The sequence below is a fragment of the Balaenoptera ricei genome, chromosome 16 (assembly GCF_028023285.1).
Source record: "Balaenoptera ricei isolate mBalRic1 chromosome 16, mBalRic1.hap2, whole genome shotgun sequence".
Lineage (NCBI taxonomy): Eukaryota > Metazoa > Chordata > Mammalia > Artiodactyla > Balaenopteridae > Balaenoptera > Balaenoptera ricei.
The window spans coordinates 65,267,891-65,295,039 of record NC_082654.1 but is presented as its reverse complement, the minus strand read 5'-3'; the positions used below and the strand labels follow the sequence as shown (position 1 = coordinate 65,295,039).

The 27,149-nt window shown below is 39.8% G+C and overlaps 1 protein-coding gene across 1 annotated transcript; it reads left to right on the top strand.

The window, feature by feature from the left end:
- The first annotated feature begins 746 nt into the window (after window positions 1-746).
- On the top strand, window positions 747-24,644 carry DDX21 (DExD-box helicase 21). The gene is made up of 15 exons (XM_059899686.1): window positions 747-922; window positions 2,829-3,278; window positions 4,462-4,537; window positions 5,638-5,816; window positions 7,087-7,204; window positions 9,524-9,709; window positions 11,613-11,758; window positions 12,474-12,623; window positions 13,005-13,166; window positions 15,081-15,200; window positions 16,364-16,437; window positions 18,176-18,335; window positions 19,120-19,254; window positions 21,450-21,494; window positions 22,074-24,644. The coding sequence occupies exons 1-15, from the start codon at window positions 836-838 to the stop codon at window positions 22,341-22,343; spliced, it is 2,358 nt and encodes a 785-aa protein (XP_059755669.1). The 5' UTR covers window positions 747-835; the 3' UTR covers window positions 22,344-24,644.
- Window positions 24,645-27,149: the final 2,505 nt, after the last annotated feature.

Genomic DNA, 27,149 nt, shown 5'->3' with positions numbered 1-27,149 from the left:
CAGAAAGTTTAGCGATATTGTCACACATCATTCAACGAACCACTTTCCCTCAACCGCTTGAATGAGTATATGTCCAAATTCTGCAGGACTAAGAGCCCCTGTATTTTCTAATAGAGGTCTACGTGGTTTGGGGATCCTTTCTACAGGTCCCAATGCCGGCTTAGGTGCCTCTCCGTGCCTTCAAAACAACTGACACTCGTCCGTCTCCCACCAGCCCATAAAGCTTATTGAAGACAGGCTTCTGTGCTGAATCCTAACCTTGTTTCTCACACCTGACACGGTGAATGCGCAGGAGATGTGTGTTGAGTGCACGCATGAATGAATGACCAGACCCGCCCGACCTCTAGTTCTCACCCAGGCTTGTGAGTCTGGGTGTCTCCTTTCAAGTGTCGACGTCTCCCCAAGATGATCAAGAACACACATCTCGCGAGTCTGCGCGTGAAAGGACCTTACAAACGAGAGCAATCTAATATAAAGCACTGAAGAGGCGCTACTCAAAAGCAACTACAAATCTTCATTTATCAGGCCGGGGCCGGCGAGAATCTGGGCAGAGTGTGAACGAGAATAAAGCCAGCCTCTGGGTTTCCTACCCTTCTGTAGGTGCCTTCTAGTTCAGGCGCCTTACTCAGCTAATTCAGTGAGTCCACCCACCTTGAGCAGCAGCGGCTGTGGAGCTACCACGTGCGCCCCCGCCTCTCGGCGGTTTCCGCTTCCGCAGGATGCACTTTGCTACCGGAAGTGACGAAAGCTGGGTCGGCTAAAGAGAAAGCTGGGCATTCTCTTCCTTTCCACGCGGTAGACGAGAGCGGTCGGCCTGTTCTGCTTGTCCTGAGTGATGCCGGGGAAACTTCTTAGTGAGGCGGATTTGGAGTCGGACACGGCCATGGCGAAAGTGGAGATGCCGCGAAAGCAAAATGAGAAGGTACCGCCGGGGGCCGAGGGACTTGGGGCAAGACAGGACGGGGGGCCGGCCGCTAAGTGGAGGGGCCCGGGCTGGGGGCGCGTGGCGCGCCGCGCGGACCCGGCTCGTCCCGAGACCCGCGTGAGTTTCGGCCAAGGGGCGCCCGGGGGTGGTCGGTGCTCTCCGCGGCCGATGGGCGCGCTGCCCAGAGGTCTCGGCGGATCGGAACTGGAGAGCGGGCCGGGTGTCCCACGTGGTCCCTGAATCTGGGCGTCCCGCACCCGGTGCACAGAGTAGGACCGTCATGGTTAGGCCCCACGTTTTGGCCCAGACTCAGACCTACTGGCTTTCGACTAAACTGGCGAGACCATAAGGCCATCCGCACACGTGGGCGGCGTCCGCGGTGACATTTTTTTTACCCTAGTAGTGGGAGTACAGTTTTCTGGGAAGCGGCCCTTAGACGATAAAGTAGTTCAATTCCTCTTAAGGTTTATTGGTCGTATTTCCCGTGGAAATGTAGACAGGTTGTGGTGATAACTGCACACCATATTTTTTATATAGGCCGCCAGTGTGCGGTAGTCTTAAGTTACCTCGATAGCTGTCTGCCTCCTTGCTGTTACTTCCGTAGATAGAGACTTAACTTGTGACTGAGTCTGTGTTCTGAGATAAGGTCAGTGAGAACAAAGATTGTCCCTGAACTTGTGTTACACGGGACTTAGAATTTTCTTTCCTTGCTGTTTCTGGCAAGGAATATTTTGCTGTTGTAGGAAGCCGAGGTAGCACAGACTTGTCCCCACAGGTGGGGAGGAAGTGGTCTTGGTTTTACCTGCCTTGCATTAGTCAACGTGTTCGGTTGTGAGATGCTGAAATTAGAAGGGACATGCCCAACATACTCCATTGTATTCCAAAGGAGACCACCGGGATTGGAAATCCACTCATTGGTGGGACCAAGGGATGAAAGAATTGAAGTCGTGGGATGGGGTGGACCAGATTGTTTTTCAGATGTCTGAAGGATGGGTCATATGGGAGAGATTATCGTTCATCCATGATTTTAAGAGCAGAGGCCAGGCCTGAAGTTTCATGGAGGCAGACTGTAATAGTAGCTCAATGTAATAGTCCCCATACTTCAGGAATTGGCCTGAGGCTCTGCCACAGAGGTCTTAACATAGGGTAAAACACGTTTTCAGTAATATTAAGTTTTCAGAAATATGAAAAATTGGAGAGGGTCAGACATTTCAAGTAGGAGCCGTAATCTGGTTTGGTTTTGAGGTTTCACCCATTCCGTTTTCTTGTAACTTGTGCTCTTTGTTTTTCCCTTTAAATTAGGTACACCATTTTTACAGATGGGGTGATAGACTGTGGGTTTTTATAACTTTTTGGTTCATAACATGTCTTTATGTAAATTTATTTGCGTTTGTGAGATTAACAAGGCAGATATTATGAATTCCTGTCTTACTTGTAGAGGAATTCTAGCAGAGAAAGAAATCTGCTTAACACCATCTGTCTGTGGGTATACATGGTCTTATTACTCTACCAGAATTAAGTTAAATTGTTCTTGATCACTTCCTATAGTGTGTGTAGTTTACAATATGTTGGAGCATCCCGTGAGTCACTCCAAGTCCCATGTGAAAAATTGACTTTACAACTTGTTCGACCACCATGAATTGAATAGTTACCAAGAAGCGCGTTCTTTTCCAAGCTAATGAAGTTATTGATATATTCTTCTTTCCATATAGCCAAGAAATGGTATTAAAAAACATACCGTTTGATTTTTGCCTTACTGCAAGATGAAAGTACACATGTTGAAAAATGCCCCCAAATTGTATTCTTCATAATTATGTGATCTTGAATTAATGCAGAATCGATATATTATACAAGTGTATCAATGTTTTGTTCATTGTTTGTATTGTCTTTATTAATTTTTTAGAAAGGTAAAAAAGAGAAGCCAAAATCTAATAAGACTGAAGAGGCAGCAGAAGAAAAGGAAGAAACGATTTCCCCCAAAGCTAAAAAGGTTAAAAAGAAAGCAGGGCCTTCTGAGGCTGACATGAGTTCTCCTAAATCCAAAAAGGCAAAAAAGAAAGAGGAGCCATCTCAAGATGACATTATATCTCCTAAAACCAAAAGGGCAAAAAAATCAAAGGAGCCCTGTGAAAAGACAGTTGTTTCTCCTAAAACCAAAAAACTAATAAAAAATGAGGAGCCTTCTGAGGACGACTTGGGTGCGCCTAAGTCCAAGAAGATGAAGAAAGAAAAAGAAATGAATGGAGAAATTGGAGAGAAAAGCCCCAACCTGAAGAATGGATTCCCTCATTCTGGACCTGACTCCGACTCCAAGGAAGCTGCCAGTGAAGAAAGTAACAGTGAGTTAGAGCAGGTAAAGTGACATTTTAATATGTAGAATGTATCTTTCGATGTTGTTTCAGGTAAATAAGTACGTAATTATTAAACGAATTATTTAATAATGGGAGGAAATTTGATGTGTCAGCACTGCATTGAGCTGCAGGGTGAGACTTCATCTTAAAAACTGCAGTGTTAGAATGCCTCCTTTGCAACTGAGCAGATCTGTTTAAGTTTTGAGAAAGTCTTCTCTCCACACACGGTCTGCTTATTTGCAAGTCAGAAATCAACAGGAGGGATATGGTTATGCAAATATGCTCCAGTTTCCGTCTGAGGGGTTTCACCTAATAAATCATGATTAAGTGGAACCACTGAAAAAGTGCTTGCTTGATTGCATAAGTCTTTTTGTATAGGCCATAAACTAACTTGAGTTGAATAAGATACTTAAATGTCCCTTTGGAAGCTATTACTGCTGTCTTTCAGAAACTCAGTCATCAAAGAAAAATCCTAAATCTAATAAATAATTTTCTCTTTGCTGTAGGTCATGATCAGCATTTAAAAATTTTTCCTGATTATAAAAAATATATACAGCTTTTTTAAAAATCAGATTACGATTGTACTATATGCAATATTGTAGTTTGCCTTTTCCTATCTTGCCTATATTTTTATATAGGCATTTTTCCCACTTTTAAATATTAAATATTTTAAATGGTTACATAATACATCATATAAATGTTTAGAAATTCACTTAATTATTCCTCTGTTGAGCATTCAGATTGTTTACAATCAAATAGTGCCAATGTGATCATCTTGTCATAAATATTTGTTCCTTATTTTCTATGGATGTATATATGAAAGATGTTGCTATGGGAAGGGGTTAATAACCTGTTCAACAGTGTATTGTTCGTTTGGAATGATTGTGGAAAAGTTCTTAGTCGAGACTGAATCTGCTTTCACTAGCTACACATGGTATATATGTGCTCTATGTATTTGCTACAAACTTTTTTTCTGTTAGGGTTTTACATATTACTCTGATCTGTTTCCTTTTCAGATCTTGATTTACCTACCAAAGTTTTTGTGTCTTTTTGGTTGATTTAGAAGAGATGTTTTAGAATTGATTTAGAAGAGATATTTTAGAATAGTTTTTCTCAAAAGGCTTTCTGTATTTAGCTTGTAGGGGTAAAGTTATTGATTTCTTTCTGTGGCCCTTTACTTGACAGGAGATAACTGTGGAGCAAAAAGAAGGAGCTTTCTCTAATTTTCCCATATCTGAAGAAACTATTAAACTTCTCAAAGGTAATGTTCTTGGAAATATTGTATAATGTTAGAACATATTATTTGGAAGCACTCCACTGTTTTTTGTTGAAATGAACTGGGACATGTTCTTATTGGAGGATGATATATGCAACCATATAATGAAGTAGATCTGTATATTTGGTATAGGACTAAACTAGTGATGATGGCCTTTGCTGCCTCTTAGAGTGATTAAAATTTATTCAATACAATATGTATATTCAGAAGTGTAATGACTCATAGTGCTGGTGAAATTAAACAATACCATGTTGGTATTTTTTTTTTTTTTAATTCTTTTTTTTTTTAATTTGTTTTTTACGATTTTTTTTGGCTGTGTTGGGTCTTCCTTGCTGCGCCTGGGCTTTCTCTAGTTGTGGCGAGCGGGGGCTACTCTTCATTGCGGTGCGCGGGCTTCTCATTGTTGTGGCTTCTCTTGCTGCGGAGCACGGGCTCTAGGCGCACAGGCTTCACTAGTTGTGGCACGTGGGTTCAGTAGTTGTGGCTTGTGGGCTCTAGAGTGCAGGCTCAGTAGTTGTGGCTCTCGGGCCTAGTTGCTCTGCGGCATGTGGGATCTTCCCAGGCCAGGGCTCGAACCCGTGTCTCCTGCATTGGCAGGTGGATTCTTAACCACTGTGCCACCAGGGAAGCCCGGTATTTTCTTTTTTACCTTCTTCCACTTCTTGAGGCATCTCTAGGTTAATGATACCAGCCTGACTCAGAACTCATCTTAGCATAGTGCCTGTGAACCAGGTAGGAAGTCACAGATGCTCAACTTAGGTGTTTTCTGAATCAGGTGTGGCAGTCAGACAACAAAGCACCTGATTTTCAGGTTTATACTGGCCTTTGGATGAGATTTTGTGACAAGGGGCTTAATCTCTTAAGATAATAAGTATTTACTATAATTTGGTGCTTTACAGTTTATTGATATCTTTTCTTCAAGCAGATTCTTGCCAGAATATATTTGAACTTGACTTTGTAGATGTGACCAGAATGTAGAATTCCATAATTCTGCAGGACCAGAAGCGCGGCTATGCTTTCATTCTCCAGTATGGCTGGGACTTTAAGAATTGCAGTGTCAGATAACATGCTTCATTTGTTCACAGCCCGTGGGGTGACCTTCCTGTTTCCTATACAAGCAAAGACATTTCACCACGTCTATAGTGGGAAGGACTTGATCGCACAGGCACGGACAGGAACTGGGAAGACATTCTCCTTTGCTATCCCTTTGGTTGAGAGACTTCAGGGAGAGCTGCAAGACCGGAAGAGAGGCCGTGCCCCTCAGGTAAATATCTTTAAGCCTTCCTTAGGGGTTCCAAATCTGCACAGGAAGAGTCATTGTTTGAGCATCGTTTACATACCCTATTGTTTTTTATTGGGTTCTCCTTAAGGCCTTTTTCTGGTATTTACTGGAGATCTTTATCTGAAGGTAAACCAGGATAATTCTTTTAAGACTGTTGACCACAAACCTTATATATTTAAATATTGTAATCTGCCCCCATGGTTGTGATCACCTGTATTATTAATGCTCGCATGTTTCTTTCAGACTCTTAGATGTCCCTGGGGCTCACAGGTTTGGTCAGGTTTTGCCTAAAATGGAGAAATCATTTTTAATAGAGATGTCTGAATAGGAGGGGTATCAGAGGTGACGAGGCCATGTTGTCCTAATTAATAGATTTGTTTACTGTTGTATTTATCTACAGTTACAACAGCAGTAAACAAACGAATTATTCTAGCACCTGGAATAGTGCCTGGCACATAGTGGATGTTCACTTCAGTAAATATCTGTTGGATGTATATACTAAGTTGTTCTTAAATCATATTTGTTTCATGTTGTTAGACTATTTGAGGATCTGTAGTGGTTGTGTGTTGTGTGTCCTGTTAACTGCTGTAGGATTCAAAGCCCCTCACCATGTTGGCCCTGCCTTACTCTTCTGACTTCCATTCTACTTCAGATTCACTGTAGTGCAGAGGTTCAGACTCTAGGTTTTGTAGCCTGGCTACCCGCATTTAAATCCAGGCTTGCCTTTTGGTTTTAGAGAGCTGTTGTATGTTATTGTAGGTATTATAATACAATTGTACAGTGCAGTTGTAGGTAACTTGTTGTGAGAATTAAATAAAAATAATGCATATTAAGCATTTAGTAGCCCCTGACACATAGTAAAAGCTCAAATATTAGCTGATATTATCATCAGCAGTATTACTCCTCGCTCAAGTTGTTCTTTTCTTGGAACGCTGTTCCTTAAGTACTAGCAGCTCCATGAAACTTATCCCAATTCCTCCAGCTTGCTGTGTGCAACCATCCTAGAGCACCATAAATTTGAGTACCAATTTCTCTTTTGATTGGTAAGATCACAAGCTTTTCTAGTGGGTAGATTTGTCAGAAACCATATTATATTTACTATTCTCCCACACCACAGTATATTGCAATGCACATAATAGATGTTTTGAAAATAATTATTAGGATGAGTTGAACCTCCTGGTGCATTCCAGATTTGTTAAGAAACAAATACTGCATAATACTTAGGATTCCATTATTAGTTTTTCCTTTTCAGGTACTGGTTCTTACACCCACAAGGGAGTTGGCAAGTCAAGTAAGCAGAGACTTCAGTGACGTCACAAAAAAGCTGGCAGTGGCTTGTTTTTATGGTGGAACTCCCTACGGAGGACAAAGTAAGTAAATCCACTGTGAGGGAAGGAAAATGCCATCTACTGTTGGATGCCCTGATAGGATTTCTTCTGACCTTGACATCTGGCTTTACCTACCTGATCTAGTCATTTATGGTGGTTTTCTTTTGTCATTATTGTTTAAAGATGGTCAAGTACATGGTCCTACATGATGATGTATCAAATCCTGTATGCGGTTCTTAGGACTTTTGTATTATTTATCTGCGTTTATCTAAAGGCTGCAATGGTACTTTACTGAGCCCAAGAGGACAGAGTCCAGGAACTACAAAGTCAGAATTCAAGGTTATTCTTTTATCTGTCAAGGACCTTGGGTGTCTGCCTCTTTTTACTGTAGACAGGCTTTCTTTTCTCTGGTCCTGAGGGCCAAATCTTGTAGCACCTGCTGTACTATTCCATTACTTCCCAGTTCAAGACCTTGAAGCTTTATTTTGTAGATTAGATATGTAATTTGGGAAGGGATTTAAGCATTTTAAAAGCCTTAGCATTGGACAGATGAATGGGTAAAGAAGATGTGGATATATACAATGGAATACTACTCAGCCATAAAAAAGAATGAATGCCGTTTGCAGCAACATGGATGCAACTAGAGATTATCATACTAAGTGAAGTAAGACAGACAAAGACAAATATCACATGATATCACTTATATATGGAATCTTAAAAAATGATACAAATGAAACTTATTTACAAAACAGAAACAGACTCCCAGACAGAAAACAAACTTATGGTTTCCAAAGGGGAAAGGTAGGGGGGTGAATAAATCAGGAGGTTGGGATTAACATGTACACACTACTATATATAAAATAGATAATCAATAAGAACCTACTATATAGCACAGGGAACTCTACTCAATACTCTATAATAACCTATATGGAAAAAGAATCTGAAAAAGAATAGATATATGTATATGTATAACTGAATCACTTTGCTATACACCTGATACTAAAACATTGTAAATCAACTATACTCCAATATAAAATAAAAATTAAAAAATAATATGAAAAGATAAAAATAGAAGTCTTAATATTGGCACACAAGGCTTGTGATTATCTCTTTTCAGCTTTGGTGGAACTAACATAGGCTTTGACATCAGAACGGCCTGGGTGTGAATCTAAACTCTGCTCACAGAGTAACTGATTTTTCAGTTCAAGTTGCTTGATTTTTTTGCACTTTAGTTTGTTCATGTATAAAATAGGCTTGCTAAACTCACCCTGCAGTGGTGTTGTGAGGATGAAACTGGGTAAGTAGAGTGCCTAGCAGTAGATCTCTTTTTTTTTTTTATTATAAAAAACTTTTATTATAAAAAGTGTATATTATTTAAAAATTTAGCTCATGGTGTGTCAAAGTATTACTTGCTTTATTCTTGCCTTTTCTTATTAAATCCAGTATGTGGTGAATGGGCTATTTCCTTTTTATTCTTAGGTTTTATAATAATATGTAAAGTTACTATTCCATTTGTTCTTTCTGCTCTATATAATACATAGGTCTGGAAACAATAATTTCTTTTAAACTTTTAAACGATTTCATTTCTTTTTATGGTAAAGAGCGGTAATTAGGTTCCCTGATTTAAATTGTTTTAATTTATACTTAAATTGTAATCCTTATACAAACAAACTCTTTTTTTTTTTTTTTTGCTCACAACTCACACACACACACATACACACTGTATATTATTTTTACAAGAGATAAATAAACTGACACCAAGCATTGTAAATGGATGACCACAACAAAAGCAACAATGATTGCAATTACCAAACACGAAACACACTCATACTATGTCATAATATTGACATTCAGTCCAGTAATCCTCCCTAGCAGTAGATTTCTTGACTGCAGTAGCAACCCAATAGAAAGTTGTATCATTACCATCTCATCCTAGTTATATTGAACTCCATTTTTCTGAACATCTCTGTACCTTCTTGGAATTTTTGCCCTTCTATCTTGTCATTCTCCCTATACCTGCTTACCTTATAGAAAGTTCCCATTTCTTTTAAGATTCTTATTTTCACTTTGTGAAATCTTGATACCTTCCTCCAGCAAAGGAAATCAATTCTTTCCTGGTGCTACCATCCCCCACTGGTGCATTTTTCTGTTTTGTCATGTAATACACTGGACTGTCACTTCTTACATGTTTCCCCAGTAGGTCAAGGAGTGCCTCGAGCGTCTTTATCTTCAGTAGTTAACATATTACCTTGTACTTGTAGTTAATAAATATTTTAGAATAAAAATATATCTAATTTGGTATCCCAGATTAATAAAAGGAATTAAAAATCCAACATATTTTATCATTGGTGTTCTTTATAGTTGAACGCATGCGGAATGGGATTGATATCCTGGTTGGGACACCAGGTCGTATCAAAGACCACCTGCAGAACGGCAAGCTAGATCTCACCAAACTTAAGCATGTTGTCCTGGATGAAGTTGACCAGATGTTGGACATGGGCTTTGCTGATCAAGTGGAAGAGATTTTATGTGTGGCATACAAGAAAGGTAAACTCCACATTCAAGAACTGGTATAAGGGATTGGAGGAAGGGTGGTGATTAACTATCTCCTGAAAGTTAAATGAAGCCTTAGGAAGTTGGCAGGTGGCTTATTTTATTCAGGAAAACTTAAATTAAAAAAAATTACCGGGACTTCCCTGGTGGTCCAGTGGTTAAGACTGCGCTTCCAATGCAGGGGACATGGGTTTGATCCCTGGTCGGGGAACTACGATCCCATATGCCGCTCAGCGCAGCCAAAAAAAAATTTTTTTTCCCATCAACTGCATATAATTACAATAGGGAAAATAAAAGAACCCAGATTAGTATACTTTGCTTTTGGTTTATTTCTTCCTGATTTGTGCTATTGTGTCATGTGTGTGTGTTAACTGTAATCTTACTGTGCATATAAAACTCTGAACTGTTTGTGCCATGAATTAATCCATCTACATATTTTAAGTTTTACATAATATAAATCTGCTTGCAGACATTTTTATGTAGACAGCTTTCTTCAAACATCAGCATTTGGGGGCTTCCCTGGTGGTGCAGTGGTTAAGAATCCACCTGCCAATGCAGGGGACACGGATTCGAGCCCTGGCTCGGGAAGAGCCCATATGCTGTGGAGCAACTAAGCCCGTGCGCCACAACTACTGATCCTGCGCTCTAGAGCTCGCGTGCCACAACTGCTGAGCCCATGTGCCACAACTTCTGAAGCCCACGCACCTAGAGCCTATGTTCCGCAACAAGGGAAGCCACTGCAATGAGAAGCCGCACAGCAGAGAAGAGTAGCCCCTGCTCGCTGCAACCAGAGGAAGCCCACACATAGCAACGAAGACCCAAAGCAGCCAAAAATAAAAATAAAAAATAAATTTATAAAAAAAACAACAAAAAAAATCAGTATTTGGCATCAGTTCTTAAGGATAGATTTCCAGAATTGAAATTACTGAATTGAAAGGTATAAATAGTTCATGTTCTTCAATATACTTTGTCAGCTTGCTCTCCAGAAGGGTTCTGTCAGTTACGCTGCCATTTGAAATATATGAAAATGCAATGGTATTCTAAGAGCAAACTAAAAAAAATTGGGGTTGGGGAGCTATTTTTAGTACCTGACCTCAAAGGATGAATAGACTAGAATTCTAACCTTAAAGTGTTGAGGAAATGCTAGGGAATATAGATGAGTATAAAATCTGTTCCGGTGTTTATTATAGATTATTTATTTAGTGATTTAAAGTGGTTACTGGGCTTGATTAATTGTTTTCCACTTAGTAGGTCTCGTAAAGGACAGATTTCCCTCATGGTTCATATAGGCCAATGGTTAGAGAGCAAAACAACTTGAGAAAGTACTCTGGGTATTTCAAGGATCCTTTACATAAATTATTTAGGCAGCATTTCTTTGCCCATTGGGTACCTCCGTGTCTTGCTTTTTTTTTTTAAATTTATTTATTTATTTTTGGCTGTGTTGGATCTTTGTTGCTGTGTGTGGGCTTTCTCTAGTTATGGCGAGTGGGGCTACTCTTCATTGTGGTGCACGGCTTCTCATTGCAGTGGCTTCTCTTGTAGAGCACGGGCTCTAGGCACGCAGGCTTCAGTAGTCGTGACATGCGGGCTCAGTAGTTGTGGCTCGTGGGCTCTAGAGCACAGGCTCAGTAGTTGTGGCGCACGGGCTTAGTTGCTCCGCGGCATGTGGGATCTTCCCGGACCAGGGATCTGACCCATGTCCCCTGCATTGGCAGGCGGATTCTTAACCACTGCGCCACCAGGGAAGCCCGTGTCTTGCATTTTTGTGTCCTCGATGCCTCGCTTGGCCTCAAGTGTTTTCTGTAGAATGCTGATGGACCCTGGAAGAATTGGGTGAGGTGAAATACTGTGTAGTCTTGTTTGACTTATTCATACTGACTTTTTTTTTCCTGCAAAGATTCAGAAGACAATCCCCAAACATTGCTTTTTTCTGCAACTTGCCCTCATTGGGTTTATAATGTTGCTAAGAAATACATGAAATCTACATATGAACAAGTGGACCTGATTGGTAAAAAGACCCAGAAAACGGCAATAACTGTAGAGGTAAATGATTCATTCAGTTGCTGGCATTAGTAATAAATTGTATATAATTTTTTTTACCTGTTGGATAGTATTAAGACTGGCAAGAACAAACTTCTTTTCCAAATAAATACTAAATCCATGTGAAAAGCCATGTGAAGTTATATTTCTGTTTGAGTTGTATATGGTGTCTGTGTTTTCTAAATTTCATCATCTGGTAGCCTGATTGCAGAATCTTTTGAAACCTAAATCTGTCTGAATTAGTAAGCAGAGTAACGACATCTAGAGTTTATACACTAGAGGGCAGCAGAGAATCCTAGTGTTTATGTTGAAGCTGTTTTTATCTTAGGGTCTGGTACCTAGATGAATTCGTTGCACCCAAGGAATAGACCTGTACGGAAACTGACTACTGACTGCATTTTTAAGTGGGTGAAAGGACAAAACACAGAGGCTTTTCTCCTGTCAGTTATTTGGTTTCCTGTAGCAATCTAGGGAATGGTATTTCTTTTCCTACATTACCTGTATTAGGTCAGAAAATGGATAAAGAAGCCAGATACTCTTTGGAGAAAGGGGAAGGGCTCTCTTCTTTAGTGGTTTAGTTTTTTCCTCTAAACAGTGGTGGCAGAACTTTGCTCTAGTCAGGCTTAAACAATTGCTTCTAGTATCATTAGGGTTGAGCAGGTGAGTTTAGATTCCAGCTAGGCTTTACTAAATAATCTTTTTTTCCTTCTTTCCTAAGCATCTGGCTGTCAAGTGCCACTGGACTCAAAGGGCAGCAGTTATTGGGGACGTGATCCGAGTGTACAGTGGTTACCAAGGGCGCACTATCATCTTCTGTGAAACCAAGAAAGAAGCCCAGGAGTTGTCACAGAATGTGTCCATAAGGCAGGTTGGTCCTTCCCCTCTCTTCCCTTTTAGGGAGAAAGCATCTTTCAATTAATAGAGTATACCTCTTAGCTCTCATCCGATCTGCCCATCTCATCTCACAGATGAAGAAAGGGTAGCTTAAACCCAACGTTACCCTGACAAAGTAGGTTTGATCACTCATATTTGGTGTTCTTTATCTTGTAAGTATAGTTGGATACAGTTGATTTCATGACCAAGGGTTGGAAATTTAAGCCTTGTCCATGTAAGGCACCTTTTCCCCTTTGTACTATTTTTAGCAGAAGTGTCACCAAAATATGAATGTCTTTATAGGCCTAATTGGTGATTTTAAAAGTACCTGTATTGTAGGATCTGGTATTCTTAAATGAGCTTATTTCTTTGGCAGGATGCCCAGTCATTACACGGAGACATTCCACAGAAGCAAAGGGAAATCACCCTGAAGGGTTTTAGAAATGGTGATTTTGGAGTTTTGGTTGCAACCAATGTTGCTGCACGTGGGTTAGACATCCCCGAGGTTGATCTGGTTGTACAGAGTTCTCCACCAAAGGTAAGTGCTTTACACTTAGATTTTATTTTGTTGTTTCTTTTGGGTGCTAAAACAAATTGGAAGTTATATCTCTTCCTTTCCCGTGATTAGTAATAGCTTTCTCTTGGGTGTTATGTTGCTAAGGGTGATTTTAAAATGAACCTCCTGGGGCTTTCCTGGTGGCACAGTGGTTGAAAGTCCGCCTGCCAATGCAGGAGACGGGTTCGAGCCCTGGTCTGGGAGGATCCCATGTGCCAGGAGCAACTGGGCCCGTGAGCCACAACTGCTGAGCCTGTGCTCTGGAGCCCGTGAGCCATAACTGCTGAAGCCCGTACGCCTGGAGCCCATGCTGTGCAACAAGAGAAGCCACAGCAGTAAGCCTGCACACCACAGTGAAGAGTAGCCCCCGCTTGCTGCAACTAGAGAAAAGCCTACGCAGCAACGAAGACCAATCGCAGCTAAAAATTAAATGAATGAATAAATAAATAAAATAAAATAAAATAAAATAAAATAAATAAATAAATAAAATGAACCTCCTCAGAACTGACAGTTGAGGGGAAGTGCGGTGAGTGGCCAGAGGTTGGCAAGATAGTTTCTGGTCAGAGGGAGTCCTGAAAGGCTGCATGGGTGGGGGTAGTGCAATTTTGAACTGGACTTTGAAGATAGGTAAGACTTAGACGGGGTGGTGGTAGAGTAGATAAACTTGTGAGCTAGAGGACAGAGAAGGGAGAAAAGGCCTGTAGTTAACAGCCTCTGTAGTTAAGACTGCTTGGGTCTGTATATGATGGGAACTGCCCAAAGAGGGCCCTGAAGCATAGTTTATATGGTGTGGACAATGCTTCACTTACATATAAGTTAGTCTGAGGGAACTTGTTCCCGTCACTTCAAGCGTGAATACCCCATTACCCCCAAATTTGGCAAATCCCTCAGGATTAACGTTGTTCACAGTGATGGAAAAATACATTACTGCGAAGCCACTGTTTCTTGTAAAGGAAGTCCCGTACGTGTGTGCCATCAACTTGTTTAAATAGCCTGTATACCTGTGCTGTCCAGTATGGTGGCCACAGCCACATGGGGCTGTTCAGCACTTGAAAGACAGCTCGTCTGAATTGACGTGTGTGCTGTTAAGTATAAAATATACAGTGGAGTTTTAAAAATTTCAAACTTTATTATGCACGGTGGATTTTGAAGACTTACGGAAAAAGAACGTGTAATATTTCATTGATAACTTGTTTTGTAGAGGTAGCATACTGAAATGATAAACTTTTGGATATATTGGGTTAATAATAAAATTTTTAAAACTTTTTAGTGTGATTATTAGAAAGTTGACTATTAAAATTACATATATGGTTCTGTTGGACAGCACTATTTAGATAATGCTTTTTGCAGATTTACCCACAGGATAGGGACCACTCTTCTAGAGGTTTTTAAAAATTTTTTATAGTTCTTTAATTAATTAATTTATATTTTTGGCTGCGTTGGGTCTTCGTTACTGCACGCAGGCTTTTCTCTAGTTGTGGCGAGCGGGGGCTACTCTTCCTTGCGGTGCGCAGGCTGCTCATTGCGGTGGCTTCTCTTGTTGTGGAGCACGGGCTCTAGGCGTATGGGCTTCAGTAGTTGTGGCATGTGGGCTCAGTAGTTGTGGCTCGTGGGCTCTAGAGTGCAGGCTCAGTAGTTGTGGCACACAGGCTTAGTTGCTCCACGGCGTGTGGGATTTTCCTGGACCAGGGCTCGAACCCATGTCCCCTGCATTGGCAGGCGGATTCTTAACCACTGCGCCACCAGGAAGTCCCTACAGTTCTTTAATTTAAATTGAAGTGCTTGGGAGCCTCACCCAGCCCTGGTCTATAACCACCACGCTTGCCTCTGCCTAGGCTACTCAGGTCTATGTCTCTCTTTGTTGTTCACTGTCACTGACGTATTTCACTTCAATAGGATGTGGAGTCCTACATTCATCGTTCTGGGCGAACAGGCAGAGCCGGAAGGACTGGGATTTGCATCTGCTTTTATCAGCACAAGGAAGAGTATCAGTTAGCCCAAGTGGAGCAGAAAGCGGTAAAACTGTTTTCTAAGCCTTCACTCAGCAAACGTTGAGTTTTAAAGTCAGTCTTTGGTCTCTTTATTCAGTTTTTATTAACTTGAAATTATTTTTATTTCTAGCACATGGCCATGACTGAAAGCTTGTTGTTAGATATGTGTTTTATATATTGTCCTATGATATACAGCCCATTTTAAATACTTTGCATTTGAAAGCAATGGTTTTGTCTTCATATTTATAATGACAAGAGGTCTTTTTTATGTTTGAGAGGCGGTTTTCAGACAGTTTTCAGATACACTGTGAACGCACCAGAAATACTTAAGTGTAGATTTAGGGGGGTATAGAATTGCTTGAAAACCAAGAAGATGAGAATATGTTAAAAGGATAAATTTTTAAATGGGAAAGAAGACATTGATTTTCTTTACAGAAGAATTTTGTAAGGGAATTCTTATGCTGGTACTTCCTCTGGGAGGTGGAGCTTAATCTCCCCGCTTCACCGTCAGTGGACGGTACTTAGTGACTTGCTTGCAAAGAGCGGAGTAGGGTCATGGGGGAGGACTTTCCAGGGCAGAAAGCAGGTGAACACTACCTGGCCAGGTGATCATGGTCAACATCAGGGATAAGCAGGTGCCCCTGATATGATGTAATGAAACCAGTCATCTTCCCCCCAAATCCATAACCGCAGTCTAAGGATGTAAAAAACTGATGTTCACAAATTGAGGGGCATTCTACAGAATACCTGACCAGCACACCTTAAAACCATCAAGGTCTTGAAAACCAAGGAAAGACAAATTACCACAGATTAGACTAAGAAGACATGTTGACTAAATGTAATGTGGTGTCCTGGGTCAAATATCAATAGGAAAAGGATATTAGTGGAAAAACTAGTGAAATTCTAATGAACTCTGGAGTTCAGTTAATAGTAATGTAGCAATGTTGGTTTCTTAACTATGACAAATGTACCAAAGTAATAACAAAGTAATAGGTGCAGGTAGACAAGAACTCTGTGCTATCTTTGCAACTTTTCTATAAATTTAAAACCTTTCTAAGATAAAAAGTTTATCTTTTAAGTATGTAACAAATATGTTTGGTAAATATTAAAAAATTGGGGGAATACTAATCTCAATGGAAACAATTGATGGCCTCGTTGTACGTTAAGTTATGGTTCATTTTCTTATAGGGAATTAAATTTAAGCGAATAGGTGTTCCTTCTGCAACAGAGATAATAAAAGCTTCTAGCAAAGATGCCATCAGGTATGTTCCCTACCACTGCTATGGTCTGTTTTAGTGCTTGGTCTATTTATTACATGTTTTTGTGCAATAATGAGATTTAGCCTTTTAAAATTTGTTTTATTTATTCATTGTTTTAAAAATTGATAACCTGCTTGTTAAAAAAATAGGCTGTGCTTAGAAAACAAAAACTCTTGTTTCTACTCATTCCTACCCAATCCTGTTCACCAGAGGAAACCACTATTAATAGTTTGGTTTGTCTTGGGCATTTTAAGTAACTGTACCTTACATATCGTGTAGGAAAAAGTTATGGTAAATGTCTAGATGGTGAGGATTAGATTAAGAGTGTCATTGGAGGTGCTACTGGCATGGGGGCAAGAAAATTATTTTGTGCAATTGTCCTACAAGTTGAAGAATATTTAATTATTTTATTTTTTATTGAACTATAGTTGATTTACAATATTGTATTAGTTTCGGGTATATAGCAAAGTGATTCAGTTTTTTTTGTGTGTGTGTATAATTTTGCAGATTTCTTTTCCATTACAGGTTATTACAAGACATTGAACATAGTTCCCCGTGCCATATAGCAAATCTTTGTTGTTTATTTTATGTATAGTAGTATGTATCTGTTAATTCCATACTCCTAGTTTATTCTTTCTACCCCTCACTCCCCACCCCCAGCCTTCACCTTTGGTAACCATGTTTGTTTTCTATGTCTGTGAGTCTATTTCTGTTTTGTAAATAGGTTCATTTGCATTACTTTTTAGATTCCACATATAAGTGATATATGATATTTGTCTTTGTGTGGCTTATTTTGTATGATAATCTCTGGGTCTGTTCACGTTGCTGCAAATGGCAATATTTCATTCTTTTTTATGGCTGAGTGAAATTCCATTTATGTATGTACCACATCTTTATCCAGTCATCTGTTGCTGGACACTTAGCTTGTTTCCATGTCTTGGCTATTGTGAATAGTGCTGCTATGAACATTAGGGTGCATGTATCTTTTTGAATTAGAGTTTTCTCCAGATATATGCACAGCAGTGGGAGCTATCATATGGTACTTCTATTGTTAGTTTTTTAAGGAACCTTTGTACTGTTTTCCACAGTGGCTGTACCAATTTACATTCCCACGAACAGTGTAGGAGGGTACCCTTTTCTCCACACCCTCTCCAGCATTTATTGTTTATAGACTTTTTGATGATGGCCCTTCTGACCACTGTGAGGTGATACCTCATTGTAGTTTTGATTTGCATTTCTCTAGTAATTGGCAGTGTTGAGCATTTGTTCATGTGCCTGTTGGCCATGCATATGCCTTCTGTGGAGAAGTGTCTATTTAGGTCTTCTGCCCATTTTTTTGATTTGCAAGGATATTTAGCTGTTTAGCATCCCTGGTTGTGCAGTGTATTCCTGGGAGGTGAGTGACGTTGGTATTACGAAAACCAAAAAGGTTCCGACTGTTTTCCAAATGTTTCCAGGTGGTGAGCTACATCCCCTGCTTCAGAACCAGAGTCTGAGAAACATTTTTAGAGTGCTTTCCACAATTACTATTATAAATATGTGAGATGCTTATTTAAAAAATAGACAGGGAGGGTTCATGATCAAAAGAAATGCTAAGTATTATACACTGCATCAAAATGATGTTAGACATATGCAAGATTTGGTTTCAAAGATATTGATTTATCTTGAGATGATGTTGTCTTGAAAATGAAATCTGTCCACTTCTGTCGTTTCTCCTAATAAATATATTCTCAAACCACAGGCTTTTGGATTCTGTGCCTCCCACTGCGATTGGTCACTTCAAGCAGTCAGCTGAGAAGCTGATCGAGGAGAAGGGAGCCGTGGAAGCCCTGGCAGCAGCCCTGGCCCATATTTCAGGTGCCACGTCAGTCGACCAGCGCTCCTTGATCAACTCAGATGTGGTAAGGGTCCCTGTCAAATTCCTGACACTTTATAATTTAGAGTTTGAGCAGGATTCACAAGTGTTCCGTTGAAACTTCCCAGTTGTTTAACTTTTTCATGAAAGTTGAGATATATACATAAAAACACAAATCCGTAGGGACAGAAAGTAGATTAGTGGTTGCAGTTGCAGTGTCTCCTTAGAGGAGGGAATGGCAGTGACTGCTAACGGGGATGGGGGTTTTTGTGTTTGGGGGGGTGTGGATAGTGACATGTTCTGGAATTTAAGATAGTGGTGATGATTGCAAATCTTGTGAATATACTAAAAACCCCTGAATCGTATACATTAAAATGGCAAATTTTATGGTATGTGAATTATATGTCAAGTTTTTTCATCCTAAAAAAACCCAATCATGTGGACACATAAGTTCATATGATACATTTAGCCAGCATACCTAGAAACTTAAGAAGGTGGTGCTTTTCTTTTTTAAGTTGAAATTTTTGAGATAATTGTAGGTTCATATGCAGTTTTAAGAGTTAATACAGAGAGATTCCTTGTACACTTCGCCGGTTTCCCCCAGTGGTGACATTTTGCAGACGTGTACTATCACAGTCTGGATACCAACACTAGCACAGTCCACCAGTCTTACTCAGAGTTCCCCAGTTTTACTGGTACTAAAATGGTGGGGTGGGAGGGGTATGCTTTTAGGAAGAGCTTTCCCATAAATATTTCAGAAACATGAGGACAAGTGCTTATCACTTATGTTTGTTTCTGAGACTTTAATTTTGTTCCCCTTTCTTCCATAGGGCTTTGTGACCATGATCTTGCAGTGCTCAATTGAAATGCCAAATATTAGTTATGCTTGGAAAGAACTTAAAGAGCAACTGGGTGAGGGTATTGATTCCAAAGTGAAGGGAATGGTCTTTCTCAAAGGAAAGCAGGTAAGGCTGGGGCTTCTTTTGTGACCTCGCCTTGGTTCATTAGCTTCATGCTGGCAATAAAACACTGTACGGTAGCTTCTCCCTGTTCTATGGGGATGCTGCACGTTTTCACTCTATATCTAGTCTTCTCTGGGCATTGTCGTCCATGACCCTCAGTTGCCGCTTAGTCATTGACCGCTACCCTCTGTGTAGCTGTAACCTGAACCATCTGCATGAAGTGCCAGACATGAAGATCCAGCTGCTTCCCTGACATCGCCACCCAGATCGGGATTATTAAGCACCTTAATACAAACTTATTCAAAATTGAATTCAAAATTTAAAATCTTGACTTCCAAACCTGGTGTTCTTTCTTCTGACTCCTGCTCTCAGTTAATGGCATAGACTAGCACAGAAATTCTCAAACATTTTGGTCTTAGGACCTCTTTACATTCTTAACAAATGTTGGGGACACCAAAAAGCTTTTGTTTAGATGGGTTATATCTATTGATATTTAGAGTATTAGAAATTAAGACTGAAATTCTAATAAAGCGTAAGAATATCATTTTCTGTTAGTCATCAGAGCAATATCACGTGTAATGTAGTGTCTGGTAAACTCCTCTCTACCCTTAAAGAGAGTGAAAAGGACAGAACATTTTAGTATTATAAAAATATTTTTGACTTTGTGGAACCTCCCCTCCCAAAAAAAATCTCATGGTTCCAGGGGTGCATGGACTATACTTGGAGAACTACTGGCTTGTGAACCGTATCAGGTTTATCTTCAGCTCATTGCTTGTCTGACCATGTTGTTCACCTCCTTAAGCAACTCCACATAATCTATGGGATAAAGTCCCAACTTTCACATGGAGCTGGCTTCTGTCCTCCTGACCAACTTCATCTCTGTCTCCTCACCACCAGTGCCCTCCACTCCCAACAATGCCCAAGTACATCTTGCTTTCTTTCATCCTTATGCTCAATCCACTGTTTCTATAGTATTTCTTATCTCCATGGTATCCTTCATGAATTGGTCTTAAGTCTTTTTTTTTTTTTTTAACATCTTTATTGGAGTATTATTGCTTTACAATGGTGTGTTAGTTTCTGCTTTATAACAAAGTGAATCAGTTATACATATGGTCTTAAGTCTTTTTGAAGCTTCCCCTGGCCGAATGGCAGAGTTGGGGGCACCTCTACATCTACTTCACAGTTCTTAAGGCATAGCTTTATTCATGTAAGTTTTGCCTTGCTGTGCTTGCTTACTGACTGACAGCCTCAGGAACACTGTGGCTGAGTCAAGGGCCAAAACTGTTTTCTAGACGTCTCTGTACTGCAATGAGTGCCTGGTATTGAGTACTTAGTAAATATGTGAATGAAGATTCCCACGAATGGCATCAGTACCTGATGCTACCTGTGGTTATAATTGGGTAAATTGTTGGGTGGAAGGGATGTTCCTCAAAATGTTGTAATTAAAGACAGCCAGGGGAGAGGAGTGCCTGTGTCAGTTGCCGGGGGAGTTCGATTATTTTGTGGACGCCAAGAAACAGGAGGATTTTTTTTTTTTTTTTTTGTCTGCACCCCGCAACTTGCAGGATCTTAGTTCCCCGACCAGATATTGAGGACTTTATTGGAGATGATGGCACTGCTTGTTATTGAAGCTAGTGTCCTGTAAAGTATTTAATTTTTAAACTCTTTTCATAGGAGGCTGAATTATAAACATAGAAAACAATATAAGATCATTTATTTTTCTGCTTTTAGTTAGGTCATCCTTACTAGTTCAGTCTTTCTGATGGAAGGCAGTGTATTTTAATGTTTTTAGACCATAGGTTTTATTTAAGAGCCATACTGACCAGACTTTTAAAAGCTGCTCTTACCAGCTGTGGAGCCTTAGACAAGTGAGTTAGCCTCTCCAAGCCTCTGTTTCCTCAGCTATAAAATGTAGCTAATAGCTCCATGAGGATTAGCACAGTGTGAAAGCCAAGAATGATCTCTAGTCAGTTCTAAGTAGTTTTGAGTCCTTTTTTTTAATATCCCTGGCTTTTCATTATTGTGCTTTGGGGAGGTATTATGTGTTGGGGCTTGGTCTAAAGTTTATCTAAAATGGATACCTGGTTTGTTTGGGTTGTTTTTTTTACATAATACCTGGTCTTTTGGAGTATCATTTAAGGTGCATTTTATAATTCTTGTCAAAGTGTGGATTAACTGGCATTTGTTTTGATTTCTAGGGTGTTTGCTTTGATATCCCTACTGCATCAGTAACAGAAGTACAGGTATTTTTTTTTTTCTCTTAGATTTTGAAGTTAACATATCTAAACGGTAAAATATTTATTTAAAATGTAGAATAATAGAAAGGAAAACAATAGCTCTAGTCCCTTTACTAAAAATAATTAAGAATTATATTTTAGTATTTTTTTTCTCCTACCCTATTTATACTAATATTTTTCTTATTCAGCCAACCTGTTTTCCTTTTTTCCTTTCTACAACATTGTGAACAATATCCAGCTTTTTTCACAAACCCCATGTATGTTACATGGGGTTTATATAGACATTTTTAATTGCTATATCATTATTCTGTACTGCTGTGAGAAATGCGTTTGCAAGTGGTATATTTATATGTTTTACTACCTGACAGCTGTGGATACCCTGTAGTAATTGAATTGAATAAATGATGAGGGTATGTCTCATAGTGAAACTTATTTTATTTTTGACCAGTGATCTTTTAAGTACTTAGGTTATCAGTCAAGTTTTTCTTTAGAAAAAAGGAAAAAAAATGTTATCTTTCTCATGCCTTTTTAAACCGAATTCAGTAAAAATCAAAGCAGGTAAAAATGAAACCATCTCTCAAACAGGAAAAATGGCATGATTCACGGCGCTGGCAGCTTTCTGTGGCCACAGAGCAACCAGAGCTAGAAGGACCGCGGGAAGGATATCGAAGCTTCAGGGGACAGCGGGAAGGAAACAGAAGCTTCAGGGGACAGCGGGAAGGCAATCGAGGTCTCAGGGGACAGCGGGAAAGAAATAGAAGCTTCAGAGGACAGCGATCAGGAGGTGGCAACAAAAGTAACAGATTCCAAAACAAAGGCCAGAAGCGGAGTTTTAGTAAAGCATTCGGACAGTAATTTGAAGTAGAGGATTTATGTGGCAAACACAGAACTGTGTTCGGCAACAGGAAACTGAACATTATTTTTCATACAAAGTTAAAAGCACATTGTATTTCCTTCCTGACCACTTGCCCAGTCCCCATCTCTTCCAGAGAGACAAGTTTCATCTAAATTATTTCGTCTGATCATTGTCATTTATAACTTTGTTGCTACTTCTGTATGGGGTGTTCCTTTGGAAAAGGTGTGTGAATTCATTACATATTCTAATGCAGTGTCTATAGATTATAAGATAAAATCAAGCATGTATCTGCTGATACTTGTGAAGTTGACCTGTCTTTATACTTAGAGGTGTCTCTTAATAGTGTCCTTCCTAAATACCATGGGGAACGCAGCAGTTTCTGGAGAAGCACTTTGAGCACTCAAGGCTTTGTTCTGTAATTGGTATTCCTCAGCCACTTGCCTAACATTTACTCCTATGGTCCTATAATGTATCTTCTGAGAATTAACACTGAGCAATGTTTTGAAGCAAGATTCAAACTCAGCTGGGATGTAACACAGTTTATCCCAGCATATGCTCTAGATTTGGAGGTGGTGATGTATTTGATAGGAGATAGTATATAGATTAGCCATTGTTATGTGCATTTTGATACATTATTAGCTTCTCAATATAAGGTGATTCATGCTTCAGTGAATTCTTCACAGATTTTTAAAAAATATATATGTACATATAGAAGTATTTTACTAGAAAGCAAGTATCCTTAAGGAATTCCAAGTGTATAGCATGGCCCAGTAACTTTCTTCATAAGTGAGGAGACGGGATAAATGGTGCTTGATGATAACATACTCCACTTCCTGTTGGAAGATTAACATTGTTTACCAAGGAGGAACTAAAGGAGTAGGGGGCAGAGATTTGCATGGCTGAAGAGTCAAAAAAAAACCCACTGAAAATATATTCCACATGCAAGAAGGAAACATGTATTGAGAGCAAAGAAAAGAACAAGTGAAGGTGTGGGATAAAGCATTCTTTTAATGGTGAAAACTTAATGGGTCATTAATGTTTCTAGAGTTTAACTTCTAACGGGCAAGCTGGGAATTTTAAGTAGAATGATCCAATTTATAGTTTCTCAAGGCCTAGTTCCTATAGCCACGTATAGGATCTCTTTCTTTTTATTAGACTGCTACTCTGTTGATAGATTGCAGCTACCTAGAGACTTCCTTTTAAGACAAACTCTATATGGTTATTTTTAAATTGTTACTTTGAGGGAACTGAAGAACTTAATATAGCCCTTGGCCCGATATTGCTCTGAGGTCTCGAGTATTATTTCTCTGGGAAACCTTGTGCAGGAGCTTAGAGTAACATTGTCTTCTTGCCTTAATCCCTAGAAATTCTGTATTGGGAATCTCAGGAAATAAACTATGACAGGAGGAGTTCAAATACATGGCCTGTCTTGTTTTCATTTAATTATTTTGAACAACTGAAATCTTTCTAGGCACTGGTTTCTCTGGCTGGGTCTTTATATCCAACTGCTTCTGAGTCACCTTTGCAGTAAGGGGCTTAGATAGCCAACTCACCTCCTTGATTCTTGAGGCAGCATCCTTTTTCTATTTGGACTTCATTTCTGTCCTTGCATCCTGACTGGATGTTTCTCTGTTCTCAAATTCTCTTGGCTTTTATTCCTTGATCCACTTGACAATTTTATCGCTTGACCTCCTCATGGTTTCCCATCAAGCCAGAGGGAGTCAAGGAGAGGTAGGTATTTGAGGACCAACAACTCGTGCCTTGTGGATCATGTTTTATTAGATTCTGGTTTGGCTGAGATACTGAGCATACTTAAATAACAACCAAAACATTTAAGTTTGGGTAAGAATGGGTTACTTTATCAAGTAGATTAAAAGGACAGTATACCTGTCCTTTAGGAAGAAATAATCAGGCATAAATCAAGAGTAAGGGGGAAGATTAATGGGAATTTCACTTTACACAACTTAGGACAACATGGCTGTTTTAGTAAATGAAGCTAAAGTTTCTCCTGGATCCCAGAATTCCAACCATATTTATAAATGTATAATTCAGCTACTGTACGGTTTAAATGGGCTTGTTGTGTTAGCCTGGGAAATGTTCGCATTTTTACTATTTTCTACAGAGAAAATATTTTCCAATTTATGTATCAAACAATTCAATGAACTTTTAAAATACCAATTTTTATGTTGGAACTATCTGTGCAGCAGTTTCTTCACAGTTATACATAAAGTGTTTTACTGTAAAATTGAGTTAATGTATAAAAATACAGCTTTATGCCATAATAAAGTTAGTATTTACTATTTATGTTTTTGGTGACTTTTTCCCTAAAATTGAAGCTTGAAATTTTTGTTTTAAACATAGTAAGTGATGGGTGTAAAAATCCAAACATAGAAAAAACAAGCAAGTCACCACATATCCAACATATTTGTGAGCATCTCTTCCAGGAATTCGTTTACAAAACTGGAATCATTCCTTCAATTTTGTGAATTGCTTTTCCCTCCGTATGTGCATCCTTTACAGATCTGTGCCCTTTTTTTTTTTTTAAGTTCCCCGACCAGGGATCAGACCAGGGATCCAACCGGCACCCCCTGCAGTGGAAATGCAGAGGCTTAACCACTGGACCACCAGGGAAGTCCCTGTGCCATTTTTGATGACTGTGCCATCTCATAGTATCTCATAGTACGAATGTGTTATTTTATCTTTCATTATTATAAACAACCCTAAAATGAATGTCTTTGTGTAATCTTTGTGTACTTGTCTGATTGTCACTGTAGGAGTGCAGGGTCAAAGTGAATGTATTTTAAATTTTGATGCAAGTTGCTTTCCAAAGCAGTTGCAGTTTACATTTCTACCCTACAGCCTAGGAGAGAACCTGTTTCCCCACAGCACTAACATTAGGTGTTGGCTTCCTTTTGTCACTTTGCTAGGTGCAAACTAATACATCGTTTTCATTTGTGTCTTTTAATTGAGCGAGGATTAACATCTTACATTTATTGGTCACTTGCATTTCTTGAAAAGATTTTATTTTGAAATAATTTTAGACTTACATAAATGTTGCAAGAATAGAACAGAAAGTTTGTGTATACTCTACACTCAGTTTCCACCAGTGTTAATGTTTTCCATAATCATAGTACAATTATCAAAACGAGGATATTAACATGAAGGGTACCATCCTATAGATGCTGCGTGGGCCTCTCATTATCGCGGCCTCTCTTGTTGCGGAGCACAGGCTCCAGACGCGCAGGCTCAGTAATTGTGGCTCACGGGCCTAGTTGCTCTGCGGCATGTGGGATCTTCCCAGACCAGGGCTCGAACCCGTGACACCTGCATTGGCAGGCAGATTCTCAACCACTGCGCCAGCAGGGAAGCCCCATGAGCTTTTTTTTCTTAACAGCATATGCTGGAAATCACATCAGTTCATAGCAATCTTATTCTTTGTTTTACAACTGCATCATACTCCATTGTGTGGGTATACTATAGTTTATTCAACCATTTTCTTATTATGTATGGACACATAGGTTGTTTCCAATATTTTTCAATTACAAGCAATGCTGCAGTGAGGAACCTTGTTATGTATGTATTTACATACTGTTGGAGGGGTATCTTCAGAGTAGATTCCTAGGAGTGGGACAGCTGAGTCAAAAGATAAGTGCAGGGACTTCCCTGGTAGCGCTGTGGTTAAGAATCTGCCTGCCAATGCAGGGAACACGGGTTTGATCCCTGGTCCGGGAAGATCCCACATGTCGCAGAGCAACTAAGCCCGTGCGCCACAACTACTGAGCCTGCGCTCTAGAGCCCGCGAGCCACAACTACTGAGCCCGCGTGCCGCAACTACTGAAGCCCGCGCACCTAGAGCCTGTGCTCCGCAACAAGAGGAGCCACCGCAATGAGAAGCCTGCGCACCGCAATGAAGAGTAGCCCCTGCTCACCACAACCAGAGAAAGCCCGTGCGCAGCAACGAAGACCCAACGCAGCCAAAAATTAAAAAAAATAAATTTATTAAAAAAATAATTTAAAAAAAAGATAAGTGCATATGTAGTTTTTTTGTTTTTTGGGGGTTTTTTTTTTTTTTTGATGTGGACAATTTTTTAAAGTCTTCATTGAACTTGTTACAACATTGCCTCTGTTCCATGTTTTTGGTTTTTTGGCCCAGTGGCATGTGGGATCCCAGGTCCCCGACCAGGGATCAAACCCGCACCCCCTGCATTGGAAGGCAGAGTCCCAACCACTGGACTGCCAGGGAAGTCCCCATTTGTTCTGTAGATTCTGCCACATTCTGAATTTTGCTGAGACATCTCCATCTGTCAGTTTACAAGCTCCTTGTCCCTCTGCATCTAACGTAATAGATAATTAGATTGAGAAGTGTACCCAGTGTCCAGTTGTCCCTCTGTCTTTTGATGTTAACAGCAAGAGGTGATCATTGCCTAAATCTCAGGTCACTGTGTTAATGGTGACCTGTACTCTGTGCCATTCATTGGACAATTTCCACAGGGACTGTTCCCCAAATGGCAGGCAGAGCTCTCCCATCTTGAGTTCCCTAGTCCCATGTCTTTGTGTTTCTCAGGTGTGTCTGTCTAAAGATTTATCCTTACATTTATAAAAGATCTCTATTTTAATTTTCATCTGGGCTATTTTAGTTTTCATCTGGGCGTTCTTCCAGCTAGGTCTTTAGAGGTCAGCACTGTGTGTCGCGGTGGTTTATTGAGCTCCTACTACAAGACAGTATTGCATAATGATTAAAAGTGTGGGCTCTGGAGCAAAACTGCCTATTTATTGTATGTGACCTTTGATAAATTATTAATCTC